Source organism: Excalfactoria chinensis, chromosome 3 (assembly GCF_039878825.1).
Source record: "Excalfactoria chinensis isolate bCotChi1 chromosome 3, bCotChi1.hap2, whole genome shotgun sequence".
Taxonomy (NCBI): domain Eukaryota; kingdom Metazoa; phylum Chordata; class Aves; order Galliformes; family Phasianidae; genus Excalfactoria; species Excalfactoria chinensis.
In genome coordinates this window covers 76503051-76527818 of record NC_092827.1, presented here as the reverse complement: position 1 = coordinate 76527818, position 24768 = coordinate 76503051, and the positions used below count along the sequence as shown (strand labels likewise).

General features: G+C 49.9%; 1 protein-coding gene across 3 annotated transcripts in view; it reads right to left on the bottom strand.

Annotated features, from left to right (window-relative positions):
* The window catches only part of TMEM63B (transmembrane protein 63B), a 37713-nt gene that overhangs the window by 11959 nt on the left and 986 nt on the right, over nucleotides 1-24768 (bottom strand). For 2 of the 3 annotated variants that reach the window (XM_072331468.1, XM_072331469.1), the window contains exons 2-4: nucleotides 5550-5748; nucleotides 4900-4979; nucleotides 3267-3305 (exon numbers count right to left, since the gene is read on the bottom strand). In XM_072331468.1, the coding sequence (XP_072187569.1) occupies nucleotides 3267-3305; nucleotides 4900-4979; nucleotides 5550-5726 (296 nt within the window). In that variant the 5' untranslated portion in view covers nucleotides 5727-5748. The remainder of the gene's footprint in view (nucleotides 1-3266; nucleotides 3306-4899; nucleotides 4980-5549; nucleotides 5749-24768) is intronic. The other variant, XM_072331470.1, reaches the window with a different exon arrangement.

The following is a 24768-nucleotide window of genomic DNA, read 5'->3' as shown; positions in this document are numbered from 1 at the left end:
CCTCTGTGCTCCTTCCCTGAAGGGCACGTAAGCCCCTGCAAGGGAGAGCTGGCAACAGCCACCACAGAGGAGAGATTGAGACTCTTTAGTGCAGAGTTTAAAGAGGAAAGAGGAGGTGTGAAGGAGACAGTACTACAAGTGGGATGCTCAGTTGAGGGCTTGTCCTCCCTTTTGCACCACAACTACAGAGATGAGAACAGAGGTGAGAGTTAGAGGTAACAAGAGGCATAAAGCAGCTACCAGGGAGAGAGCTCTGGAGAGGACCTTGCAACATCTTCTCATCCCAGGGGCACCCCTGCCTACCCAGTCCTGCAAACCTTAGCTGTGTCAGGGAGGAGGAAGGATGGGAGCCTGGTGGACCCACATCACCACTATATACCAGTGCCTCAGTGAGAGGAAACCCAGGAAAAGAAAGACAATGCTGGCATGGTCTGTGTGCTGACTGAAGCCAGGCTGAGCTCAGCTGCTCACTGATGGCTGGGTCTGCTGTCTGCCTGGGAGTCCCCAGAGGAGGGGTAGGGAAGCAGATAGGAACAAATGTCTGTAGGCTGAAGGACAAGAAGCAAATATCCCTGACCACGGCACTCCAGACACAGGCAGGGACCTTAATGAAGAACTGGGAGCACTAGCAGCATCCAAGGTAGATAAATGGCAGTGAAGTGTAGGCAGGCAAAGAAGATAAAATGAATGGTCCAGATACCTAAATAAAATAGCACTTGTAAGATGACAAGATGACATCAGGCTGGAACCTTGGAGGTAGAAGAAGAGATATGGCTAAAAGTAAAGCAAACAATAAAAACAGTCTCTCTGTAACGAGTACAGGTGAAAAAAGGATCAGATGGACAAGGATCCAGAGAAGAAACAGATGAGAAACAAAGACTAGAGACAAGTGGTGACACTCCAGAATAGCAAACAAAGACCTTTGTGACCTTTCTGAAGGGAAATAGATGGCACACGTGGCCTCCCTCAGAGCAGAACCTGCTGACTTTCTAGCCAGAAGCAACACCCAGAGGAGAACAGAGATTAACTGAAGGTCATAGGACTAAGGGAGAGCAGATTAGACATCAGCACAGGGGGCTGCAACTGCACAGCCCTACACCTACAGCTTGGACCTTCAGCCCTCTGAAGCCCCAGCAGCTCTTCAGTGGATGAAGGGAGAGGGTGAATTTCTGCTGCATGCAGCCCCAGTGTGATGACACTGTGTGCTTCTGGCTCCTTGGTACTGGGAAAAGACAATGGGGCAACACTAGAGGGAACAGCTGCCAAGAGTGCCACGTTATTAGATCAGACTAACAGCTCCATGCAGCATGGACCATACCTGAGGATGTACACGACCAGCAGTGTTGAGAAGACAGGGTGCCAAGCCTTTCCAAGGATGGCAGAATGGAGAGGGAGCTGCAGGGGGGATACCTGCATCTAGTTGAAGGCTCTCTTAAGCCAAGCACTATTAAAGTGAGTGGAAAGAGGCAATGCTGCCCCAAACCGAGAGGAAATTAAGGTGGGACCCAAGGAGCCTTCTCCATGCCTGCTGCTAGAGAAGAGGAGGGACTGGGTTTGAGACACTACCAACCCCAGGCTCCAGGAGGGGAGGTTGCCAGGCAGCCGTACAAACAATTCTCTGTGATGCAATGCATGAGCTCACCGTGTGGATAGCAAGCCCTGAAGGGCTCTCCATCATTAACCTTACACACCAAGGTGGGAATGGACTGCCATCTCCTCTTGGCACAGACTGAGTCACTAAGAGAGCGGATGGCTACCTCTGTTTGCTCTGGCAAATGTCAGGATGGGGGTGCTTGCTGGCTTTCAGACAAAGGAACACATTAAAGAGGTTGTGCTCCTGCACATTCAATGACTGGCAGTGCCAGGCAGTATGTGAGTCTCTAACGCACTACATGCCACTGCACCTCTGCACGGTGGATGGCTAGATAGCAATTTGCTACTAGATTCAGAAAAGCACTGACCAGGATGAGGTTTCCTCACTGAGCTCCACAAGCTTTTGGAAACTTCTGCCTACCAAAACCAATACAGCTCAAGCATTGTGGTTGGAGGGGAACAGAGAGATTCAGCAAGTCCAGATGAGTAATGGGAAGAGGAAGAAGCAGACCCCTGGGGAGAGATGAATACTCGTGAGGATAACAGATGGCCTCCACTAAAAAGCTGCTCCTGAGCCTCAGAGCATGACAGCTCTGCTACCCCTCCTACAGTGTGTTAGCATCCAAGAGCTGCCAGACACATCTCAAGCAGGGCCATCCACTAGTGGAGCATTTAGTGTGAGCAAGACATTCCCTCTGTGCCATGTACCACAGCTACAACCACCTTTGCTTTCATGTCCAAGATTGCTCTGCCCCTTGAAGCTAAGGAGCAGCCACAAAAATAGGAGGACCTCTGTGCCCTCTTGAGACAGTAGCAGGCCACTGCTTTCCAAGTGATGCAGGCTCTGCTGGCTGACTGTGCAGCATGTCACTCGGAATATTGGCAAGGCAATGGAATGGTTTTTACTTGGGTGTAAAAGGAGCAAGAAAGAGAGAAGAACACGGAGGAGAGATCTGTGACAGTTCTCAGCTGGCAGCCAGCTGTCTTCACCATGAGTACCCTGCAGACAAAGCCAGGCCAAGGTGCTGGAAGATGCTCTTAGCCACACTGAGACAGGAAAGTCTCTTCCTATATGGGAAAGAGAGAAGGGACAACGATGATGCCTTGCTGAGCACACTACCAGCCTGGAGCAGGTGGTAAAGGGACAAGGGCCAATGCTTGCTCTTGTCCTGGCAGCCACATGGGGGTGAATGCAAAAGAAAAGCCTGGTAATGACCTTCATGCTACTGCCATGAGAAAAGCCCTTGGGGCTCACCAGCATGAGGGATGGACAAAACAAAGGCAGCTGCCCCAGCTGCCCTCTGCCTGGGGCGATGCTAGGTAGCCACAGGCTCACGTTTCTTTCCCAGTACTCACAGTGGGATAGCAGGACACAGGCAGGTACAGCAGGGTACATGATATGGCACTATTTGCCTCAACTAGCAGCTCCTTGGCACTACTGCACACAGGGAATACTCAAAGGATGTGAGGGGAAAACCACAGTGCACCCAGCTGTGGGAGGTGGCTGACACACAGGGGTTGAGGTGGGGGGAGAAAAGAGCACAAATCCACCAAGAGACAAATCCAAGCCCTGAACTCCCAGCCACTTAGATTAGTTCAGAAGCAAGAGAGAAAACTGCAAAAAGAAACAGAGAGACAGAGAGAGTAAACAAGACCCTGAAAAAACAACATACTATTCCCGCTCCTCTCGATCCGTCTGCCATCGCCGGCGCCTGGGGGCACAGAAACAGAAAAGGAGAGATTACAACCAGGGGAGCAGGCGCCAGGTCCCCTCCATCACAGGGCTCCATGTGGTCCTGAAGAAGAGAAACCTGCTGGTGGTGAGGCTGGAGAAGGATACCTTCCCTACAGAGCTCAGTGCTGCCCTGAGCCACTGCAACTCACAGACTGCAAGAGCCACTCACCTGCTCTCTGTGCTTCCTTCACCCAGCTTCTATCTCTCTCCTCCCCATCCCATGCAGCCAAAATGCATCTGTCCTGGGTCAAATATTCCAGCCCCACAAAATGCTCAGCGTGCCCCATGGATGGAGCAAGCAGTAGGAGCACACAGAGACAGACAGCTGTAGCAGCAGGAGCTCCTCCTGCAGATTCCAGACTAGCTGGCATTACTTGTACCAAGCTTATCTGAATTGGTATTGCCAAGGGGATCAAACAGGCTGGAGCTCAGTCCCATTCAAACCTTTTGGTGACAGGAGCTATTGGAACTGATCAAGCAGAAGCAGCATCAACCACTAACAGCTTTAATCCACACTGCCTCTGGCATGCGACAAAGTTCAACACACACAATAAACCACCTCTAGACAATGCATAGCACAGAGCAAGACTCTGCACAACCCCCCAGCTCCACCAAGGGGAGTTACTCATTCAGCACTGGAAGAAACCAACTGTTCTTCCTGCTGCTTACAGCAAAAATGGGAACATCAAGGCATGCTCCTGGAAGGAATCACAGACAGCTGCCTTCAATGTAGGATCCCCATTGCCTGACTTCTGCTAGAAGACATAACTGGATGCATCCCCTCTGCCACCCTCACTCTGTTCCCACAGTCTGTGCAGCCTTATCCTATTGTGCTCTGCTCTCAGGCTTATCACAGGTCTTGTAAAGCAGAGCATGGCAGCAATGAGTGGTAGCTCTTTCACTCTTTCCTCTGCAAAAAAAACCAAACAAACAGCTGGTGACCCAACATTTCATCAGCCAGGGGAAAATGAGCTGCATGGGATAAACTCAGCATTTGCACTCACTTTTCAAGCTCCACTACTGCCTGGGCAGGTCCCTGCTCCAGCCTCATATGTGTCACATGCTCATTTTGCCAGCCAGGCATGCCAGCCGTCCCTGATACTGCCCATCCTGCTTCAGGTTTATGAGCAAGTTTGGCACCCAGAAATGCAGCCTGCCACTTCTAAGTGCCCTTCACAAGCAATACATCCTGCAAAGCCACCTTCCGAGGCCTAAAGATCATCACGGCAGCCCTCACCCCTTCTGCGACCTCCTTTCCCTCCTCCCTCACCTCTGCCTGCTGTTCCTCAGGTCATTTCAGCCCCTGTACAGTTCTGTCAGCACAGGGACCAAAGGTGACATTGTAGCTTTAGTTCCTGGAGCCAGCAGAGACTGTTCCCTGTACTGGTAGGAGGATGCTGTAACAAAAAAAGCTGGTAAGCAGGGACTTTCCCTGTTTCTGGAGCTCAGGGGATACAAGCGGCACGCCTTCCTCTCTTCTCCTGCCTCTGGCACACACAATGGGATTCATCCCTTCTGCAAGGAAAGGTACTGCTTATGCTGTTTTTTTCCTGCCTCTGTGCCATGCTTACCTGTCAGCATCAGTCACCAGGGCCAGGCGTCCATAGTCCCAGGCGACTTTACGCAAAATTGAGAAAACAAACAACAATGCCTGGAAGAGAGCAGAGAAACAGTTGTGAGACAAGGCATTACTCAGCTCTGCTTGCAGAGGGAGGGAGGGGACAGACTGCTCAGCTAACAGCACACTGAAGCTGTGGGACAGCACAAGTCGTCATGGCTGAATAATCAGGCTGTCTAGGTGGCTAGAGGCAGAATGAGGTCCAGGACGCAACACACAGCGGTGAAGTTGGTCACAGGATCAAAAAGTCCTCATATCTCGAGGAGATAAGGTTATGACTACAATGTCCATGGTCCCATGGTTGCCAAGGACCAAGCAAAACCTTTGGGTAGGTAAGTGAAGGAAGAGTTTTGGGACATGGGACTGACCTAACCTGACCCGTGTCCTTACAGAAAATTGGCAACCCCCTTCCACAGGCTCAGTGCAGTGGTGCTAGAATTAAGCCAAGGCCCAGAGTGGTTAAGGGACATGATTGAGGCCACAGAATCTGCCAGCAATAAAGTCAGGAATGGAACCTGGGATTCTCAGTTCTGACCAGATCATAGTTCTCCCTTCATGACTAATTAGCTGGGAAGGTGCCAAAACAGCCATAGGCAAACTTACAAGAAAGCACATGAAATCAAGGGCTAGGACGGTGGGCACCCCGCCAAAGGGCAGCCCCTGCAGCACTGTGCTGCGGATGCGGGCACTGTAGCAGTAGTCCTTGGTGCTGTTGCTGCATGTGGAGGCTTTGCAGGAGGCCCCTGCTGAGCCCAGGGTGGCGATTACGTAGGGAAGCATCTCTACAGCTTCATCGTCTTCCCTGGGGGATAGAGAGAAAGGCCTGGTTAGCACATACCAGCTGGTTAACAGCATTGTCCCATTAGAGTTCAGACCACTCTCAGCCACCATCTCGGGTTCTCCTGTGTTCTTCCTCTGAAAATCAGGGCCCAAAAACAGGGTTCATGCAAAGAAACCTGGAGAGCTTTCAGGGGTGCTGGAAAAGCTCATGAGGTCTTTGGTGAGCTGCTCCCACCAGGCACAACCCCTCAGTCTCCCCGCCTGCTCCCAACTCTCCTGTCATTTAGGACTCACAGACTACCTTCTTTTCCCAAAGGTGCAGTGTCTCAAGCACCTTCCCCTTGGCAGGGAAGGCATTTAGCTACAGGAAAGAGTGAACGCATGAGGTGACATTAAGTCACGTCTGGATGATGAAAACAAACTGCTACGGGACAGTTGCTGCATCACGATCCCACAATTTCCTCTGTCTGGCTGCATGCCATTAGCTGTATTAGGCTGAATCACCGCTCGCAGCTCACTGCGTGCCTCAGCTCCCAGGGCCCCACCAGAGAGTGCTCCCATCCCTGCCTGCTTTCTTTCCTCTGACTCGGAAGTATTATGCAGAGGGCAGAGAGGAAACTGAGGATCCACTTATTAGCTGACCACATGTCTTCCCCACTCCCCCCCCCGGTGCCCTCCCTAGAATGCTGGAACTGTGCAACAGCTAGCATAGAATTATCACTGGAGATGAACAGACTTTTCTCCTGCACAGAGCAGCTCAATGAGCACCACAGAGAGGATCATATCAGCATGGTCAAGAGTGAACTGAGCACAACTGGGATGCTCTGGAAGGAAGGGATCAGCAGAAACATGATCACTCTGTGGATCAGCAGAGGGGAAACCCTATCAGCTGCGGAAGGACTGTACCTACCCCAGTGGGTTATTTGCCCCAGGCATCAACAAGCCATCCTGCTGCCTTGTGCCGGTCTGCTGTTGCAGCATTGCTGCCACCACCAGCCCTGCCCTCCTAATGCCACAGGAGATGGTGACATTAACAGAGAGGCCACAAGTGCATCCTGGCAATCTCCTGCCTCACTGCAGTGATTTATCAGTGTCATAACACAGCGCTGGCTGGTTAATGACCACCACGCAGCTCACTGCAGTGCCCAGAAATCAGCTCAGCTGGGCAGACATATCACAGCAAGCAAACCCCATCCTGCATACAGGCCCTGGGGGACATTGACCCTACAGGAAAAGCCACTGAGCAGTCCTTTAAGAGATTCACAGGCACAGAGCTGGAGTGAGGCTGCCAGGAGCTGCAAAAGGGAACGGAAAAACAGCAGGAAGCCAAGCCATGAGGTTGCAGCTGGCAACTAGCTGGGGACTGGCCAGCAGGATTCACCCCAGCTGAACCAGAGAGGGACTCGGGAGCAGGGAACACGTGACAGCAGCTGGCAGGAAGAGAAGGGACAGCAAGGGACACAGGGGCCTGCCATCAACAACTCCACCAAGCTGCCTTCCTGACAGCATCATCACCAGGCCAGGACTTGTTACAGGGAAGCCACAGGCTTGGGAGCAGGAAGGGCTGTGCCCCTCTGAAGTGCCAGTCTAGAGGGCTCACTGCAAAAAGAAATGCTTCTAATTCCCCTTTTGGAGAATCAAGAAAACTTTTAGGTCTTAAAGGGTGCAGCAACAAGTTCCAGATGTTAGCAGCGTTGAGTGAAAGACTGTACTATCCCACTGCAACTCCACTCCTCGGGTTACTGTGAAGGCACTGAACAAAAGCCATTGCTTTCTCTAGGCCTCCTCCTATGATACCCACAACAAAGTTCCCCCCTCCTGCTTCCCATCACAGGATCACAGAATCATAGGGGCTGGAAGGAACCTCCAGAGATCATCATGATCCTTGAGGTCCCTTCCAACCCGGGTCATTCTGTGATCCTGTGAACGGCAGGATACCTGCAGATTTTGCATACCCTCTTACACATTTTTTTGGGGGTCACTAACCCCATCCTCCTGCTTTGACACACTGCAAATTGCTCATCCAACTCTGTTTCTGGACCTTTGGCCAGACTGTTACACCTTGTCCAATGGAGGGCTCTGTTTGCTGCCTTTTATGGGTGATTTCAGAGGTTTTTTAAGCACCCAAGCAAATTACAGAAGCTGGCTGAGTATTACCTATCAACTATTATTGCAGTGAAGTACTGAAGGACTTGCAGCAGATCCAGAAATTATGATCTTCTGCAGAGACCAAACCATTCACCTAATTCCTGAATATTTTATAGCTCCATTTCCTCCCTTCTGAAAGAAATGAGGCTCTGTCCGCGACTCCATCATTATTTATATAAGCCATTACACATTCAAGACAAACTTAGCAGTCCTGCGGGTAACATAAGCCACATTTCAGAGAAACAGGTAGCAAAGATACACTTTTTTTTCCCACCCCCTAAGTCCTAGAGGATGGACTGGAAGAGACCAGAAATGAACCTTCCTAATCCGTCCAGTACCTCAGCCAGAATATCCCATAGTGGAAAAGCTGAGGCAAACACCCAAATCTTACACTGCTTTTAAACTTAAAGGGATGCTTAGAATATCTTTTTCCACTGGCACCTTTCTTACTGCCATTTTGGGGTGACATTACAGCACTCCACCATAAATGCTTCTTGATCTCCCCTTCTTCAGAGGATGCTGCCCTTAGATGCAGAGGACATTAACAGTTAAATGAGTTAGCTGAATCTCGAAAGAGGCAAAGGACAGCTGAAACCCACCTTGGCATGGTCTTGGGACAGTGACCTCTCTGGAGGCACTTAGGTCATCCCTTTGTGCCCACTCCTAATGCTCCATCACAACCTTCAGGCAGGGGATTACTGTGAGGGCTGGGGTGCTGAAGGTCAGCAGCAGAGCCTGACCCTTTCTGAGCAGTCAGCAGGACATCAGATGAGGTCCCATTCAACCCCAGTCTTCCCCTTCTGCCTGGTATGTTTAATGCTGACTTCCCCAGAACTGCAAGGCCAGCACAGAAAGCCTTGCCAAAGGCATTTTGGTCTCTTATTCAGCAATATGCACATCCACTCTCTTCCCTCCATGCAGCAGAAAAGAGGGGGAGGAACAGGGGTCCCGCTACCTCCCTCATCCCCTGCTGCATGCAGAGCTGCAGGAGAGTGCTTGCTTGTCAGTACGCTGGGCAGCCTCTGCAGCCAGGCAGGACACACACTGGGGACCTGCTGCCCCACAGCAAAGAGCAGAGCTGCAGGGCAGAGGCATGGATGTGGGCGAGCTCTGCCAGCCGCGCCACTGATGTCAGCCAGACGCAAGGAGGTGGCCTGAGAAACGCCTGCAAGGAAATATAAATCAATACACAGTATGCCCGCACATGCAGCCTTAAAGACGTAAGCGCGCCGGTGACATCTGTTTGTTCCTTCACCGGTAAATTTTAATAACCCTGTTGGTAATTAGAGGAGTGAGACTGTGAGCTGGCAGAACTGTACCTGTTTATGGCAACAAGACAATCTCCTAACAGGCTTGGGAGCACAGAGACAGGCAGCTAGGTACCTGCAGCCCCAAGGGCAGGGCACTGCAGATTCAGATATACAGAGGTGAGGGCAGAGATCCTTCTCTCCAGCTTCCAGTGGACACAATAAGTGGCCTCACAGAAGAGAGAAGGGGCAGATAGCTTTCTGACTGCAGGGGGGGTGCTCTGCCTCCTCAGTCAACACACAGCTCCCCACACACTTCACCTTCTGTGTAAGCTGGCCAAGCAGCCTCCCAGCAGCTGCCGGGTGTCCAAAGCTTTCATCTGGCAGGCTCTGATTCTTCAAAGGAAAATCCAGGTCAAAGCAAAAGCCCTGGGTACAAAGTTCTTCCAGTTGGCTCTGCATCAGGCCTCAAATATCTGCTAGCAAAAGGCATCATATCTTTCTTCTGTGTATCAGCACCAACCACCAACACTAGCAGGTCACGGTCATGACCAACTCCTGTCTCCGTGCTGTTCTGCGGCTGCCTGCATGCCATCAGTGGTGCACATCCTTCTGCTCAGCAAGCCCTGGTCCTGCAGCCAGAACAACTGCAACCATTGCTGGTCACACCAGCAGCACACCATGCTAAGAGGGTGTCTGGCAGGGATGGACAGGGATTGTGACAGCAAAGAGGCTTCAGGTCCATGAGAAACACAAACCTAACGTTCTTCTAGAGGCAACTGAGACCCTACAACTTCCTGAACCTGCTGGAGGGTGATCCTGAAGGAACACAGATGTCTTAGAGGTTCCCTCTTCTTTCCTGGGGCTCAGTACTGCACAGCTCCTTTGTAGGAAAAACCATTCTGCAGGCTGGGCCATCAGCATCAGGGAAATCTTCAACCAAACCACTTTCTTTCCACAGCTTCACCTGGACAGTCCTCTCTTGACTAGGCTGAATAAACCCTCTTCTTTCCTGCAGGCTGCTTTCTCACTCAAGACTCTGAGTACAACTTCCATGAAGTTCAGGGAATCAATCCATCTCACAACTCCAGCCCTTTCAAGATGTTCTCTTAGTCTCTGTGTTTTGCTCCCACACCACCTATTGCCGCCCTCCCAGTCTGAGTTTTCAACAAGGAATCAACCAGTGCAGACATGGCACCTGGCACTTCTGGACTGCTAAGCTTATGAGAGGCCTCCAGCTTCATCCTATTTGCCTCTTGATGACTTTACAATCTGTACTTGGCCTCCTGACACATTACAAGTCTCCATTTGTAGGATGCCATCCATGTGTCTCACTCTAGTCCATGCCAAGGGCCCATCTCTCCCTCTGCCATTGGGATGGATTCCACACCAGCCACATTTCCACCTGCAATCTAGCAATCGTTCTCAGCCTGCGCAGCAGTGCCATGGCCAATCTGATTCACATTACATTTTGTGCATTAGATTTCATGAGTCACCAAATCAAACACTTTAGTTCCAAATATATCTACCTGTCATTTCCCCTTCAAGCTCCCAGGCTGTAAATCTATCAGAAAGAACCCAAGTTTGTCTGCCAGCACATACTTTATAAACAAATACTGCTTACTGTTTGGCCTCGCTTGCTTCCTGCAAGCATATGCTGACAGTGATACAGCAAACACAACACGTTTAGTGGCAAGACTGATGTGGTATTATACCTCATGCTGTATATTTTGTGGAGCTGTGGCCACATAGTAACAAAGCTCTGGCTGGGAACTCCTGGTGCTGTGGTTATACACATAAACCCCAGAAAACAGCACTTTGGGTGGCTTCCTCACCTACCACCCAGCATCCCAACAGCAGCAACTCCGTCCATTCCCAGGGGATGTTCGCTAAAACCAAGGATGGAGACTCCAGCATCCCCCTATACCACTGGTTTTCAGCTTCTGGTGTATGGATCTCAGCAGCACATTGGTAGTTCCACTAGGATTGTCTTCTGGGTCACCTCTTGTATATGTCTTGTCAGCACTTACACTACTGCTCAGGGTCTACCTGCAAAGTTCTAATGGCCTGTTCCAGGTGGGCTGTGCCAAAATACATTCACTACTTATGGAGAACCTTCACTGCACGAGCATCACTTTGGCTTTTGAGCACCATTAAGCAAAACTGTTCAGGCGCATCACATCAGGCTTGGCTCAAACACTGACCAATCTCCCCCGGTCCCTTACATGCTTTGGATTTTAACACATTATCCTCAATTTAAGTGACCAAGAGCTATCCTGTCAGTTTCACACAGGTAACACACTTTTAGAAGCCTTGCATCTCTTCCAGCTCTTGTCTCCTTTGTCTATCAGCAAGCTCTCCTCACCTTGGAGCTTCTTTTTTATCTCTAACGTTAATCCTCTTGTGCACAGGGGAGTATTAACACGTCTGCCTTCCCTTATGTCCTGTATCTGTCCTTCACCAGGCTTCTCAGGCTGGGCATTCTTATCCACACCCATCTTTTCTTCCTGAATGCAGAATCTCTCTGTCACAGAACCAGGTTTCTGAGCTAGTCTCTCAAGGTCACATTGACTGTTTCCTCCTCCTCACTTCTGCATGACAGGAATCTTTACTTTTTTTGCAGCAGAGCTCAAAATACACAGGAATTTCATCAGCTGGGCATGATTACAAGCTCTTACCTACACAGCACGATTAGCATTTCCCACTAAGGAAACCCTTAGTGATGCACACAACCAAGAGATGGCAAGCAACATCTCAGTTGTCAAAGCTGCCTCCCTCCAGGGACTGGCAGGACATCCTGCTTCATCAGCCCTGGGAGCATCCCTGCTCCCTCCTCCACATCATGTAAGTTGCTCATTCAGAGGTTACTGGGGTAAGTTCCATTCAGTCCTTCCACTGCAAGCATTTGACAACACGACACCGGACAGGCACAGAACTGGGGTATTTCTCTTGGATGGTACCGCAGAAAAGCCCCATCCTTGTGCATTGAGCAGCTGGTCCACAGAGACCCAAGAAAACCAAAACCCTGCATCAATTCAAGAACCATAGCAGAAGGGTGCATGCGGGCTGCTTAGAGCAACAGCTCTGGAAACACTTGGTAGCACTGAAAATAACCAAAACCCTTCTTTCTTTGGAACTAATGAGAAAGGGCCACTAGCCCAGCTCTCAGCCAGCAGGAAACACATGGGAAGCAAAACCAGGAAGCCTAGGGGGAAATCCCTTCCCTTGTAAACACAGCAGGGTGAACATCTGTATGGGCAAGAAGTCAGGATGCCACATGAGCTGCAGCAGCAAGCACAAGTTCTCCACGTTGGTGGAAACATCTGCTGCAAGTTCTGTCACCCGAACCCTTCCTACAACAAGTAAGGCTGATCCTTTTGTATGGTCCTTACAGAGACCACTGCTCTAAACACTGGCAGGCTGGGAATTGCCTCACCTTTCCCTCACCTTCCTTTGCATTACTAAAGTAGCGCTTGTGTAACAGAATTGGTTACAAAGAATCCACAGAACAGGGAAGCCACAGAGGCCCAGGCAACCACAGCACTGTGGCAAGCAGAGATAACTTCTCTTCCTGACTACGGGCTGTGAGAAAGGATTCAGTAGCCAGAGCAGAGGAGGAAAGAAGCCCATCATTCCCCAACAACAGCCAACATCAGCAAAGGGCTAAACGGCTCTCACAGCAAGAGGTCTGGATGCAGCCAGCAAGCCAGGACAGCTAGGGAAGAACATCTAGGAATCAGCATCCTGCATCCACAGGGGAAAGAGTGACAGGAGCTAGAGCTTCAGCAACAGCAGTACAGAGGAAGGACTGCACACAGAGCTGACATAGCATCCAGTAGAACCACAAGCAGCAGGGTGACCTTGGCCACGATAGCATGCAACTTGGAAAACTGTGATGCTGAAAAAGCACAGGCTTTAAGGCACATGATTACCCCCTAACCACCCAGTCCTAGCAGCTATTGGCTTCCAATAGTGAAGACAAGTAAGTTGCCCAGTCTGTGAGAGACCAATTTCGAGCTCCTGCTGGGAGTTGAATAGAGAAGGTCATAGCATGAGATGGATACTAAACACAGCTTTGAGACTCACCGTCTCAGAGCAATTCTGCACAATGCTATGGATAGAAAACTGCAGGACCCCACTTGGCACATTATAGTGCTGGAAGATGCTGCAGTCCCTCTTCTACAGGATGCTTGTTCTGATGCTGCCAAAGAAATCTGCTCCAGAGACAGGGAACTGCTCCTGAATAATCTGCACTTGCTGGGCAGAACAAAAGGAGAACACCTCTTTTTGAGTTCCTGAGGTAGATCTGACCTTCTTGGGCTGCTTGGGTAAGGGTCTGCAGCCAGGAGTATGCACACAAACCAGACAGGGGATGCAGGGCCTGTGGCCAGCCTGTGGCCAGTCTTTGTGAGATGCTGAGTGGGCTGTTCTTTTCCCTGGTCCCTCTCTACTCTCTGGTCTTGGCAAGATGAGCTGAGCCATGCTTGGGAACGCAGGGAACAAAGCACTGTTTGGGCACTGGGCACAGAGATGAGGGTGGCCAGCCAAGCCAGAGAACACAGAAGAAGTACTTCAAGGCAAGCAGCCCAGCTCCCAGGCCCACAAATAAAGGTAGGCGAGATGAAACAGCTACTCAGACTTGAAGGAGGGCAATCCTTGTTTAATCTAGAGCCCCACCTGAATGGTAGGATAAACAAAGAAATGGTACTTTAATTGGGCAAAGCCACTCTGAGTCATTGTTTACATGGAGCACAGCTCCACAAAAGCTAGTACCAAACCTATGGAAGTCCAAGGACTTGCAGTTGGTAACAAGGGTTCTTCTTGCCCGCAGCCCTTGCTTGCACTTACTAAGAACATTGAACGTCACACCTGCAGCATCACCGCATCCATCAGACACTGCACACTGAGGGCTACCAGAGGTGATATTAGGAAGGGCATTCCAGCCTAGGTGGGTCAGCATCACACAGGAGAACAAACACTGGGCATTTGCCAGGCCTGGAAGAAGCAACACCATAACCTAAAGAAACAGCTCTGACTAACATAACAAAACCATTCCTAGCACAAGCTACAGAAGCAAAAATCTGCTGAGAATTTAAATCTTGGTCACCACAAGTCAGTGGGCACAATGACCCATTGCATGTTCTGACAGGATTCCACCTTTCCCTCCCAAAGCACTCCCTCACGCTCTGTGCTTCCACTGACTGTTTTCCTTTGGCACTGGAAACAAATGTGTCTGCAAGGACGGCTGGGACCCATATGGCCTAAGACAGGAGGGGCAGTACATCCAAATCAAAAGGGGCTAGTGGACCTTGAAGACCATCATAGCACTTCCACAGTCAGCAAAACTGTTTTTACTCGTTCGTGTGCTGAAGACTGCGAACACACTGTTCCATATCTTGTTTCTGGATCAGACAACATACTACATGTACTACTTAGAATGACAAATCACCTGTTAGAGCTGCAGCTGAGGCCTCCAATGCAACACGACAGAACAGCAAACAATTCCTCCAGAATTTTCCTTATAGGAACAAAGTTTGGCCTTCACAAACATACCACAGAGGCAGGAGTATAAAAGCAATTAACAGATTACAGCATTCAGAGATTGATTACTAATTAATAACTCAGATGAGCTTCTCCCAACACAAATCTTAGCCATGGCAGCTGTATGGGCTCAATGCTTCTGAAGATGTTTCTCCAAGGATCTTCACACAGAAGAAACCACCCCTACTCAGGAAAGCTCCCAAGTACTTACTTACCTTGAAATACTCTCACTGAAGTGCTCAAAACTTAAGCACGTGAGTAAATTTAAGTGTTTGCCTAATGAGGGACAGACTCAAGCTGTGCACTCTGGTTCAAGTACCTGATGTTTTCCAGGACCACTCACTGACCCTTGGCTATGAGTACTGGTTGTCAGCCCAGCCTCAGTTGAGCAACTTGGGGTATAAAAGCTGAGCCAGAATTTACCTTTGATGGCAAGAAATAAGGTCCAGTGGCACAGTTTGCAGCTACAACTGTCACACGCTGCCTTTGCATCCATACACTGAGATGTCAAAAGAGCTCTCCTTTGGTCACATTGGAGCCAATCACCGACAAACTCATCCTGTCTCCCTAGCTTATCCTCTCATTTTTCACTCGCCCTCAGCACAGCTGCCTCCCACAGTGTCCACAATGTCTAGAGCGGAAAAGTTTTATTATTATTATTTTTAATAAATACAGAAGTTTGACAAGCATCAACTCTCATATGATGAAGTTCAGCTTACACCATTTAAAAATCAACAAACATTCAAACCTCTTAGCCATTTCATTTTCAAATACCAGAACACAATTGAACCTGGTTGCCAGACTTGCCATGCATCATCAACAACATGAGGGCTTATCAGGCTCTCTCGGCAATCACTACCACACACAACAAACACGGCCTTCATGTCACACACTAGTCGGTCTACTTCAAGAGTGCCTTTTGCCTGGTTCTTCCAATGCAGCCCAGCAGCTGAGAGAGGCCACCCTGATACCTCAGCACTGGGTTTACCTGTTTGAAACCAGCACCTGGATGTGGAAAAGTACAAGGATGCAGGAGGACAGCACCTCCTTCAGCCTTCCTGCGCAGCCGCCTGCTGTCTGCTTGCCCATTTATGCTGGAGGCCTGTCGTCATGATCTGGCCACAGCCCTGAAAGCAAGCAGGAAGGCTGGAATTTCTCCCCTGGCAGCTTGCCCTCCTCTGATGCCACCTGACTGGCATCCTGATCAAAGCCTCCGAGGAATCCTGAGTGTGGAAGTTAGGGCCACACCGGTCACCAGGCACAGGGACTGACAGCAGGGTGACTGATTCTCTCACAGGGGGCAACAAAGGGATCAAGATAACACCATGGGGTTCCATGTTGCGCAAACACCCTGAGGTTGACTCTCACTTTCCATGGATCATCAGATATCCACAGCCTCTTCAATTCATACTTCAGTGCTTGCTCTGAAATGGCACACATGTAACACCTGTGTGACTGGGCAGAGAAGACAGAGTTCACTCAATTCCCCAGGCTCTCTGAAAGCCAGCCAAGCTCATGGCAGCCAGGCCCAGGTCCCACAATGCCTGTGCTCAACAGTGAGCAGAACTCCTCCCAGTGTAGCATCAGATGTCTATTTATAACACGCTGTTTACCAACACCGAGTGCTCCAGCAGTGGAAGCAGAGGACCAGATGAATCAAGAGAGTATAAGCACTCTAGATAGTTGAACCTTCCTCCCGTTATAGGAAGATGACTTAGGGCCTGGTGATGCAGGATGGCCCATCACATGCAGTTCACCAATGGCCAATGGACTCGAGGGTACATGCAGCACTCTTTAATAACAGACACCTAAACTCCGGGCAGATCTTCCTGAGAAAGGGAGAGAATGCTGTTGATCAGACGCACTGAACAAGAACAAGCCACCATCCTATGCCCTGGAAGCACGGCGTCTAAGAAAAGATTTAACACAGGGCCCCTGAAAGCCTCCCGACAGCTTGCGTGATGTTTTTCCAGTAGTTTGGTGGCTGATGTAATGCTGTGACAGGGAGTTCAGGCAGTGCCCAGCTCCTGTGGAGATACAGTGGCCCTGCCAGTTGGTGGGTGTCTGGCAAGCAGATGGGAACATGGCCCTCAGCTGCCACTCCACCTGCCTCCTACAGGGCCACCCATCACATTGACTCATTGCCCCTGGGCATCAAGCAAGGACACTCGACTGCTCTCAGTTGTCAGAAGAGACAAGCATAAGACAGTTTGGGCTCAAAGAAGGATTAAGGAGCCCAGGCACACAGGACGCCTGTTTGGAATTAGGCACCTGAACAACAAAAGGCAAGAGAAGAGTATCTCCCAGGGTATCTTAAATTATGCAGGCTTCCTGTGGTGTCCAAGGCATACCCTGCCAGGCAGCGAGAAACAGACCCTGCAGCGATGTTACTGAGCTGAACACCCATATGGTGGCAGATCAGAGTCTTGAAGCCCATCCAGGCAGAACAACCAGTGCCAGCTCCTGGCTCCTCCTAAAGCCACCATCGCATTTTCCATTCCTTCCTTCTAGATGAGCCCATCTGTCTCTCTGTGCCAGGTTCATTTTTAGAACCTCATATTTTCCTCTCCTCCTTGGAGAAAGTTATTGCTTTCCTGTTTTCAGACACTCAGCACACCTTCCATACCACTAAACTGGTAATGGACCTCCTGGCTCCATTCCCCTTTGACATTTCCTGTTTCCATCTTCTATGCCATTGCACTTATCAGCTTCAAACAGTTTGAAGAGGACATGCACTTACATTAAGAGGCTTGGATCAATTTCTGAGTTCCCACTTCTAACAGGCACAGGGAAGGTTGTCCAGTGGTCTCACCAGAAAGCCTCAGATGTGGCTCAATGTGTATCCAATCACACCTTGGAGTCCAGAGGCCCGGCTGGACCATACAATTAGTGACAGAACCGCAAGACATCATCAAATGTAGATCCTATGGATTGCTGATCATCTGCAGAACAAGAGTTCCTCCTAGAAGTTCTGCTAATCCTATATCCCATGCCTTTGACAATGCTTCTCATTGCTGATAAACCTTCAGCTTGTACCTAACATGCAGGATGATGTAAAGGAGTGCTCCAGCACATCACTTGGGTGCTGGATCTCTAGCACAAGAGGGGCTTGTTTGGGAAAACATGCCCAGATACCTGTTGGCAAGCAGGCCTGTGCCCTGGCCCACCCACTCCTCCCACCACCACCAGCACTCACAAATTCGCCCCCATGATCACCATCCAGCTCATCTCCTCCCACCCACAGCCATCTCAGCTGCCTTAAGTCAGAGGCATGCTGCTGATGCACCCCACACCTCATCTTCTGCCTGACAGAGAGGAAAATTCCCATGCAAGCCCTCCCAGGGAGACCAAATCATTAATTCACTGGAGCAGCTTGCTGTCTTCATATCCAGGAGAGCAGCATCATGCACTATCAAGTTCTGTCATTGCTAGTTTGGTCTTCCATCCAAGACCAATGCTCTGGCTTGTCAGGACAGGGTACATTCCCTGCTCTCAAGGGATGGGGTTGTGGTATGGCTGCTTGGTCTGGTGGTTGGTGACACTGCACATTGCAGGGGGGTTGAAACTAGATGATCATTGTGGTCCTTTTCAACCCAGGCCATTTTATGCCAGGTAGAACCCCAGAAGCATTTCTTTTCCACAAATGACTTTTTTTTCCCCTCTCTCTCTCAAGGAGTAAGAAAGAAGAAACAAAATATGCTTGTCCTGAAGAGCTCTGAAATTTATCCTGCCCAAGGCTCCTGCAGGCAAAATGAGACATGAACACTCACCAACCTGTATGCGGGGATACAGAGCAGGAATAACAAGGCCAGCCTTGGCACAGGGGTAAAAGGTGTAGAAGTTGTTCTGGTGTTATTCCAAAACTCTGCTTGGGGCTACCAGAACCAGCTCTGCAAAGAGACAGTGCAACCAGCAGTGCAGGATGGCATCTAGGCAGCAACAACTTCAGAAATGCTCCAGAAGCCTGTGAGGCAATGACAGATTGATAGGGGTGATTGGGCAGGCCAAAAACATAGGGAGGGGGAGAAGGGGAAGACAGGGTCAGAGGGAAAGCAGGCAGTCACACTTGCTGTGGATCAGACAGGCTCACAGTACTCCATAACTTTTCGGGACTAGGCTGGGTGTTTCCAGTCCATGCACCCAATCAGCTGCAACACATGAGCCCAGCCTGCACTATTGCACAGATGGGCTAATTTACCTTCACAAAGAGGTCTAAAAATCCCTTTTATTGTTACAAAAGATGCAGTGCAAACAATTGAGTATGCATACCACAACCCAAACAGCAAATCTCCCTTATCTGAAACCTGTGGTGTTTTTATTTGTTTTGTTTCTTTCCAGTTTACCAGCCACTTGCTTTCAGTATACCAATAGATCAGTCATGCACACACTATGGAAACTCTCTAGAATTGGACACTTCCACTGCTTTAACTGCTCCATTCCCTTCTCTTCCCTGTCTGAGCTTTTGGACCAAGCCTGCCCCAGGCACCTTCCAGCATGGTCTCAGACAGAGGCAAAGTCCCCAGTGATAAACATGTCTGCACAGGCAAAAGTATATTGATGGGTGTGCAGTTATACCGGCAAAACAGCTTCTAGATGTTTTGAGGTGGTAGAAGAAACCAGACTGAGAAGCTGGAGCATTTTTGCCAAAATAATGTATCAGTAGAGCAACCAAAGGAGGCGGTCCCACACAAGCCAGCCAGAAGACTGTAGGTGTTTTGAAGGAGGCACCTAATGCACCCACAGGCACGACCCAGATGAAACATCACCACCACCAGAAATATTATCGTGCCTTCATCCATTGCAGAGGTGCACCCTATGCCCACCAGAAGAGAACTACAGCTGCTTCTCCATTTATCTCTCCTTGAGCATCTCTGGCTATAGGAGACGCTTCCCAGAACAAACACAAACACCTACTGAGGTTATTTCCTGCACAACCAAATTCTGTTCTCATCCAAATGGAATAACACTTGAGAAAAAAGAAGCACAAAAAAGCAGTGACGTGCTGGGGGAGGGGGGGATTTTCCCCAATATGCATCAAAGCATTTATTTCCCCTGACTTGCAGCAACAGTCAGGAGTTATCTACTCATTAGCTTTGAAGTTCCCCTTATCAAAGACGAGAATAAAAGATGAAGACATGAGAGTGCAAGATGCTGTGAGCTCTAGGCAGCAGGGATTTACACAGGATACATCCTCATCAAGCAAACTGGATCATCTTTATTTTTAACAGCATTACAGCGTTAGTGGGTGAAAGGGAAGTCGCGGATGTAGCGAGATTTTAGCAAGCCATCTGCTGCAGCATCTCATCCCATCTCCCTCTCAAGGTTTGTCCATCGGGCTATGGCAGAAACATTGCCTCTCAAACTGGAAACTGACTTAGTGAACCTCAATACAGGAGCAGCCACAGGTGACGATGCCCAGGCCTGCAGGCTGGCCAGGACCAGAGGCAATGGTGATGTTCAGTTTTATTCATCCTTGACCCCAGTGGTGAGTTTGGAAAGTGGTGAGGAGACTCCAGGGTATTTGTTTGGCAATGATGCCAAATGCCACAAGGGGAGGGATTGCGGTCTATCACTCAAAGAGACAGATGGGCTGGGGCAAGGAGTGGAAAGGAACAATTGGAGGGGCACGTGCACAGAGAGTGTGCAAAAGGCATCACTGTGTATTAGCTGAGCTCAGGCTAATGCTTGCTTTCTGTTTCAGAGGTGCCTCCTCAGAAGGCAGAGGAGTCCCAAGGAAAGGGCTAACACAGACAGCAAGGCAGGAGTTGCAAACCCAAGGCAGGGTGTGCTGAGAAAGTGGTAACAAGTTGCAAGCAAGGGGCAAAGATGGGGCCTCCAGCTGCCTATGTGGCCCTGAAGGTGATCACAGTCCAGCATTTTCCTTGCTATCCTTTACAGCCTGGCATCACTACCCTTCCAAGTTAATGACACACAGTCATAAGATGTGTTATGCTTATGTAGGATAACCAAGTCCCACCTTAATCTCTTCCTTGATTAGATAAACAGATTGATCTCCTTATGTTTCTCACCATGAAGATTCATCTCCAGCTCTGATTGTGTAGCTCTCTTCAATTTTTGAACATCCTTTTCTGAGCACAGACACTGGATTTAGATAAGAGTATTTTAGTATCAGTCTCCTGAGCACCTCCTGCAGAATTTGTATTCCCATGGCTACGCACTGTTTCCTTTACAGGTAACAAATATCTCACATAAACTAAGAAGGCCTCTTCTACCCTGGTGGCTACTGGTGAGATTCTTCACTTTGAGGTCCATCCAGCTATTTGCCAGTTTGTTATAAAAAAGCAAAACAAGCAAACAGTAAACCAAAACCCAAGACAGATACAGAAACCTCACAGATCTTCAAGATCTTCCTTCCAAGGATCTGAGCCTGTTCCATCAGTAATCCCTCATCTATGTCAGGAACAGCAGTAATTATTTCCTGCACCTTAGAGGAGACACTCCCAACACAGCCTGGCACAAGGCTTGCACTATGTGTGCCTCCTCCCCAGCAAAGAGCTAACTCATCCAACTCACAAATCCTGGTTACACCAATGTTTTCCCCTAGCCCTGCCTCTGCCCTAGGCAGGGTCTCCTATTAGAGAGAAATGCTATCAACCCACACTTTGAATGCAGCTTTTCAACCAGTCGTGCATCCAGCTGAAGGATGCTTCACATCTCCCACCCTTTCCCCATTTGTTTATGAGGCTGACACGTGGGTCAGTGACACAGGCTGACTCAAGTCAGGATCTATCACATCCATCGCCCCCACTCAGCCGCTAGGCGAGCCATCCTTCTAGGCAAGGGAACTGACTGATGTGATGCAGTATGTTCCAAACAAAAATGCACTGGTGGCCTTTTAAATCAGCATATTCTCTTAGCACAACAGACACTAGCTGCTCAGCTATTTATCCCAGTTTATTTAGACTATCTGGTTGTAGCCCTATTCCTTCTCTCAATACATTAAGGTACCAAACATTGAGATCCCCCTCTGCTAGGTGTTCTTTAGCATGGCTGCTCACCACACAAAAACTGCTCTAGCTTATTAAGTACCCAGGTGAATTTCATAAGGCTTCATCCACTTGATCACATCTAATTGACCTAAACAGTCATCACCTGTTTTTACTTCACTTGTGCTTGGATTCACTTTTTCAAATTAACTCCTCTTAAATCCCTTATCACCCCTGACCTTCTGTTCCAGGTGAAGACAGGGTTCATACTTAATGTCACCTTGCATTTGCTCTTCTCCACTCAGCCAGTTCTTTGCTTTGTCCAGCAGCACTGATCCTCCCCGCTGCAGCCAGTCTTCACATTGATCTGTGTCCAGCACAAGTTCCTTCCTCCAGATTCACAATGTTGCAACTCAACGTCAAGTGAGCTGCCTTTCTACACTGAGTAACAACGAACCCCTGGGCAGTTACTGTAGTTTAACAGACACACAGTAATTTGTTAGCAGGTCTATGCCTCAAGTATAGAGAGCCCAGGCAAACCAAATCACCAGCTTGAGAACACAGTCACCCTGGAGAAGATGTCAGCCTCACCAGCAACACCTGAGAGCCTTCAGAGCCCAGTGGTTCACAAAGAGCTGAGGGATGCATCTCTTAAGATCATCCCTACACCCATGGCTCTGGATTTATTATCAAGTCAGAAGCAAATGCCCTCCACAGCCCTGCAGTACTACAAGGCTCCGCTGACCTTCAAGCAGGAGATACCAGATGATGATGACTACTTTGAAGCATGAGGTGAGACCTACAGCCATCTGGGTTTCCACTAAGTAACAGACAGTACTAAGATTGTCTCATTCTCTGGCTTTGAAGGGACCAGAGACAGAGCCTACTAACGGCCCCTATTTAATTTGTGAAAGCACCAAGTGCAAGCTAGAGCTCCACTGTCTGCGTCCCAGAGCTGAGGTCTGCAAGGAATTTAGCAGGAGCACCTCCAGAGGGAGGAGCAGAAGCACACGTCAGAATAGGACTGGGAAAACAAGGCACTTCTCCAGGCATGGAAAAAGAGGGGTTCTTTGGTGGCTGCTGGGTTTTAGATGCTGAGGAAACACCTGCCGAAGACAGCAAGCATAGCCAGACATGAGCCCTGCCTGCAGCCATTGCCTCCCAGTGCTGACAAGACACCTTAGCTTGGAAGATGTTGAGAGCTCTGACAGGAGGATCCCCACCTTGCCAGCACCGAGCCTCTACAAACCCAGCCCTGAGAGAGCACTGGTATCCTGTGGAGGCAGAGCAGGGAGATGGGCAGGCAAGCAGCACTGACATGGGATGCCCTGTCCCTGAAGGTGTTCAAGGCTAGGTTGGATGGGGCCCTGAGCAGTCTGGTCTAGTATTAGATATGGAGACTGCTGACCCTGCATACAGCAGGGGGGTTGAAGCTTGATGATCCTCAAGGTCCCTTCCAACCCAAGCCTTTCCATGATTCTGTGACATGCAGGAGCAGCAGGGAGAATGGAAGCATTTGCAGCACTGTTTAGCTATTGCATTCACTTAGAGAGAATCTAGCAAAAAGGAGCAAATGCTGCAGAGACGCACAGAGGAAATCATTCTCATCTCACAATTTGTAAGGGAGCTTCTGCCTGCTGCAGCTGATCTGTATCTGGAGCAGAGGGCAGACGCCCAGCTCCAGGCCGGGAGAGCAGAGCAAGGAGGTAGTGCCAACCACAGGCCTGCAGCCTGACAGAAAAGCCATTTCACACTGCAAGCCTCTGCTTCACAGACCTGGCACCAGCACCACGAATCTTGCCCTCTCTCTCTTGCACTGTGTGTACTCACACACTCCAAAAAATCATTCCTGGATTTTTATGTACTCTTATTTATCAGGAATCCATCCATCACATACAGAGCACAAGGTACCAGTGCTACCCAGCCAGCAAGCATACCTACATGCCTGGGGCTGCATGGGACAGAAGCTAGGCTGCACCAACAGCACCAGAGGTCCCCACTGGAGCTCACAATGTGTCAGCGCAAAAAAGAACGATGAAAACTGCTGCTTGCAGTGGCTGCAGCCAGCACACTGACCAGGGCTGAACACAGAACCATGCCCGCAGACAAGCACTTGCTTTCTGCCCTCTCAGCTCCAGCAAGGCCCCGGGGGAGCTGGGAGGAGCGGGAGGCACTGCTCTGACACCAGACAAAGGCCTTCCTCTGAGTCACGCAGCATCCCCACGGACACAGCCCAGCCGCTCCCTTCCCTGCCGCCTCCGCCATCGAGCCAGACCCGGCACCGCGTGGTTGGGTTGGGGCAAGGCACCTCCATGTCCCTCCACGGGCTGGGCTGTTGAAGGGCAGCACAACACCCGGTGCCACAGGGGAAGGCTACTCCGGCTTGGTTGCCATGGGGACAGAGATGCAGCCCAGCACAGGAAGGAGACAGACTCACCCGAGGGCAGGTGCCGATGGGAGGAGGAGAGAAGGGCTTTGGGCCCGAGAGGGAAGTGTGGCCCCTCTTCTTTGTTCCCACCCCCTTGAAAGCAGCTGTTAATTAAAGAAGGCTTTAACAGACCTGGAAACAATCACGTTCTCCAAATATCCCCATTCTCACACTTCATCTCTGCACTAAAAAAGCCCCGGGGAAGCTGCAGTCCCCAGCGAGCCCCACCATCATCCCTGCCTCCATCACCGGAGCACAGCACCCGCTGATGCTTTGATATGCAAATCCGCCATCGGATCCCTACATCGTACTGCCTGCAGGCAGCACAACACCCCACACAGGGGCCTCCTTTGACCAAGAGCAGAACCAGCACCCCGCAAACCCCATCACAAGGATGGGCACTAATGGAAGGGATGCATACCGAGATCAAACCCACTATGCCAAAGGTGCAGCAGGCAATGTGGGCAGCTGGCAGGGCCCCACTTGGTGCCCTTGGCTCACTGAAAGCACAACTAGAAGACAGGAAAGACAGGCCGATGGTGCACAGGCTTCTGCTGCAGGTCTCACATTCACAGAGATGTTTTTCACACCCTTGTTCTTAGCGAGAAGCTCGTCTTATTTTATTGCATATATGTTTATCAGAAGAAAGCACATTCCCAGCCCATTTTTTTGCTTCATGACTGAGGATACCGTGAAAGCCCAAGGAAGGAGACAACAGCAGCACACAGCTC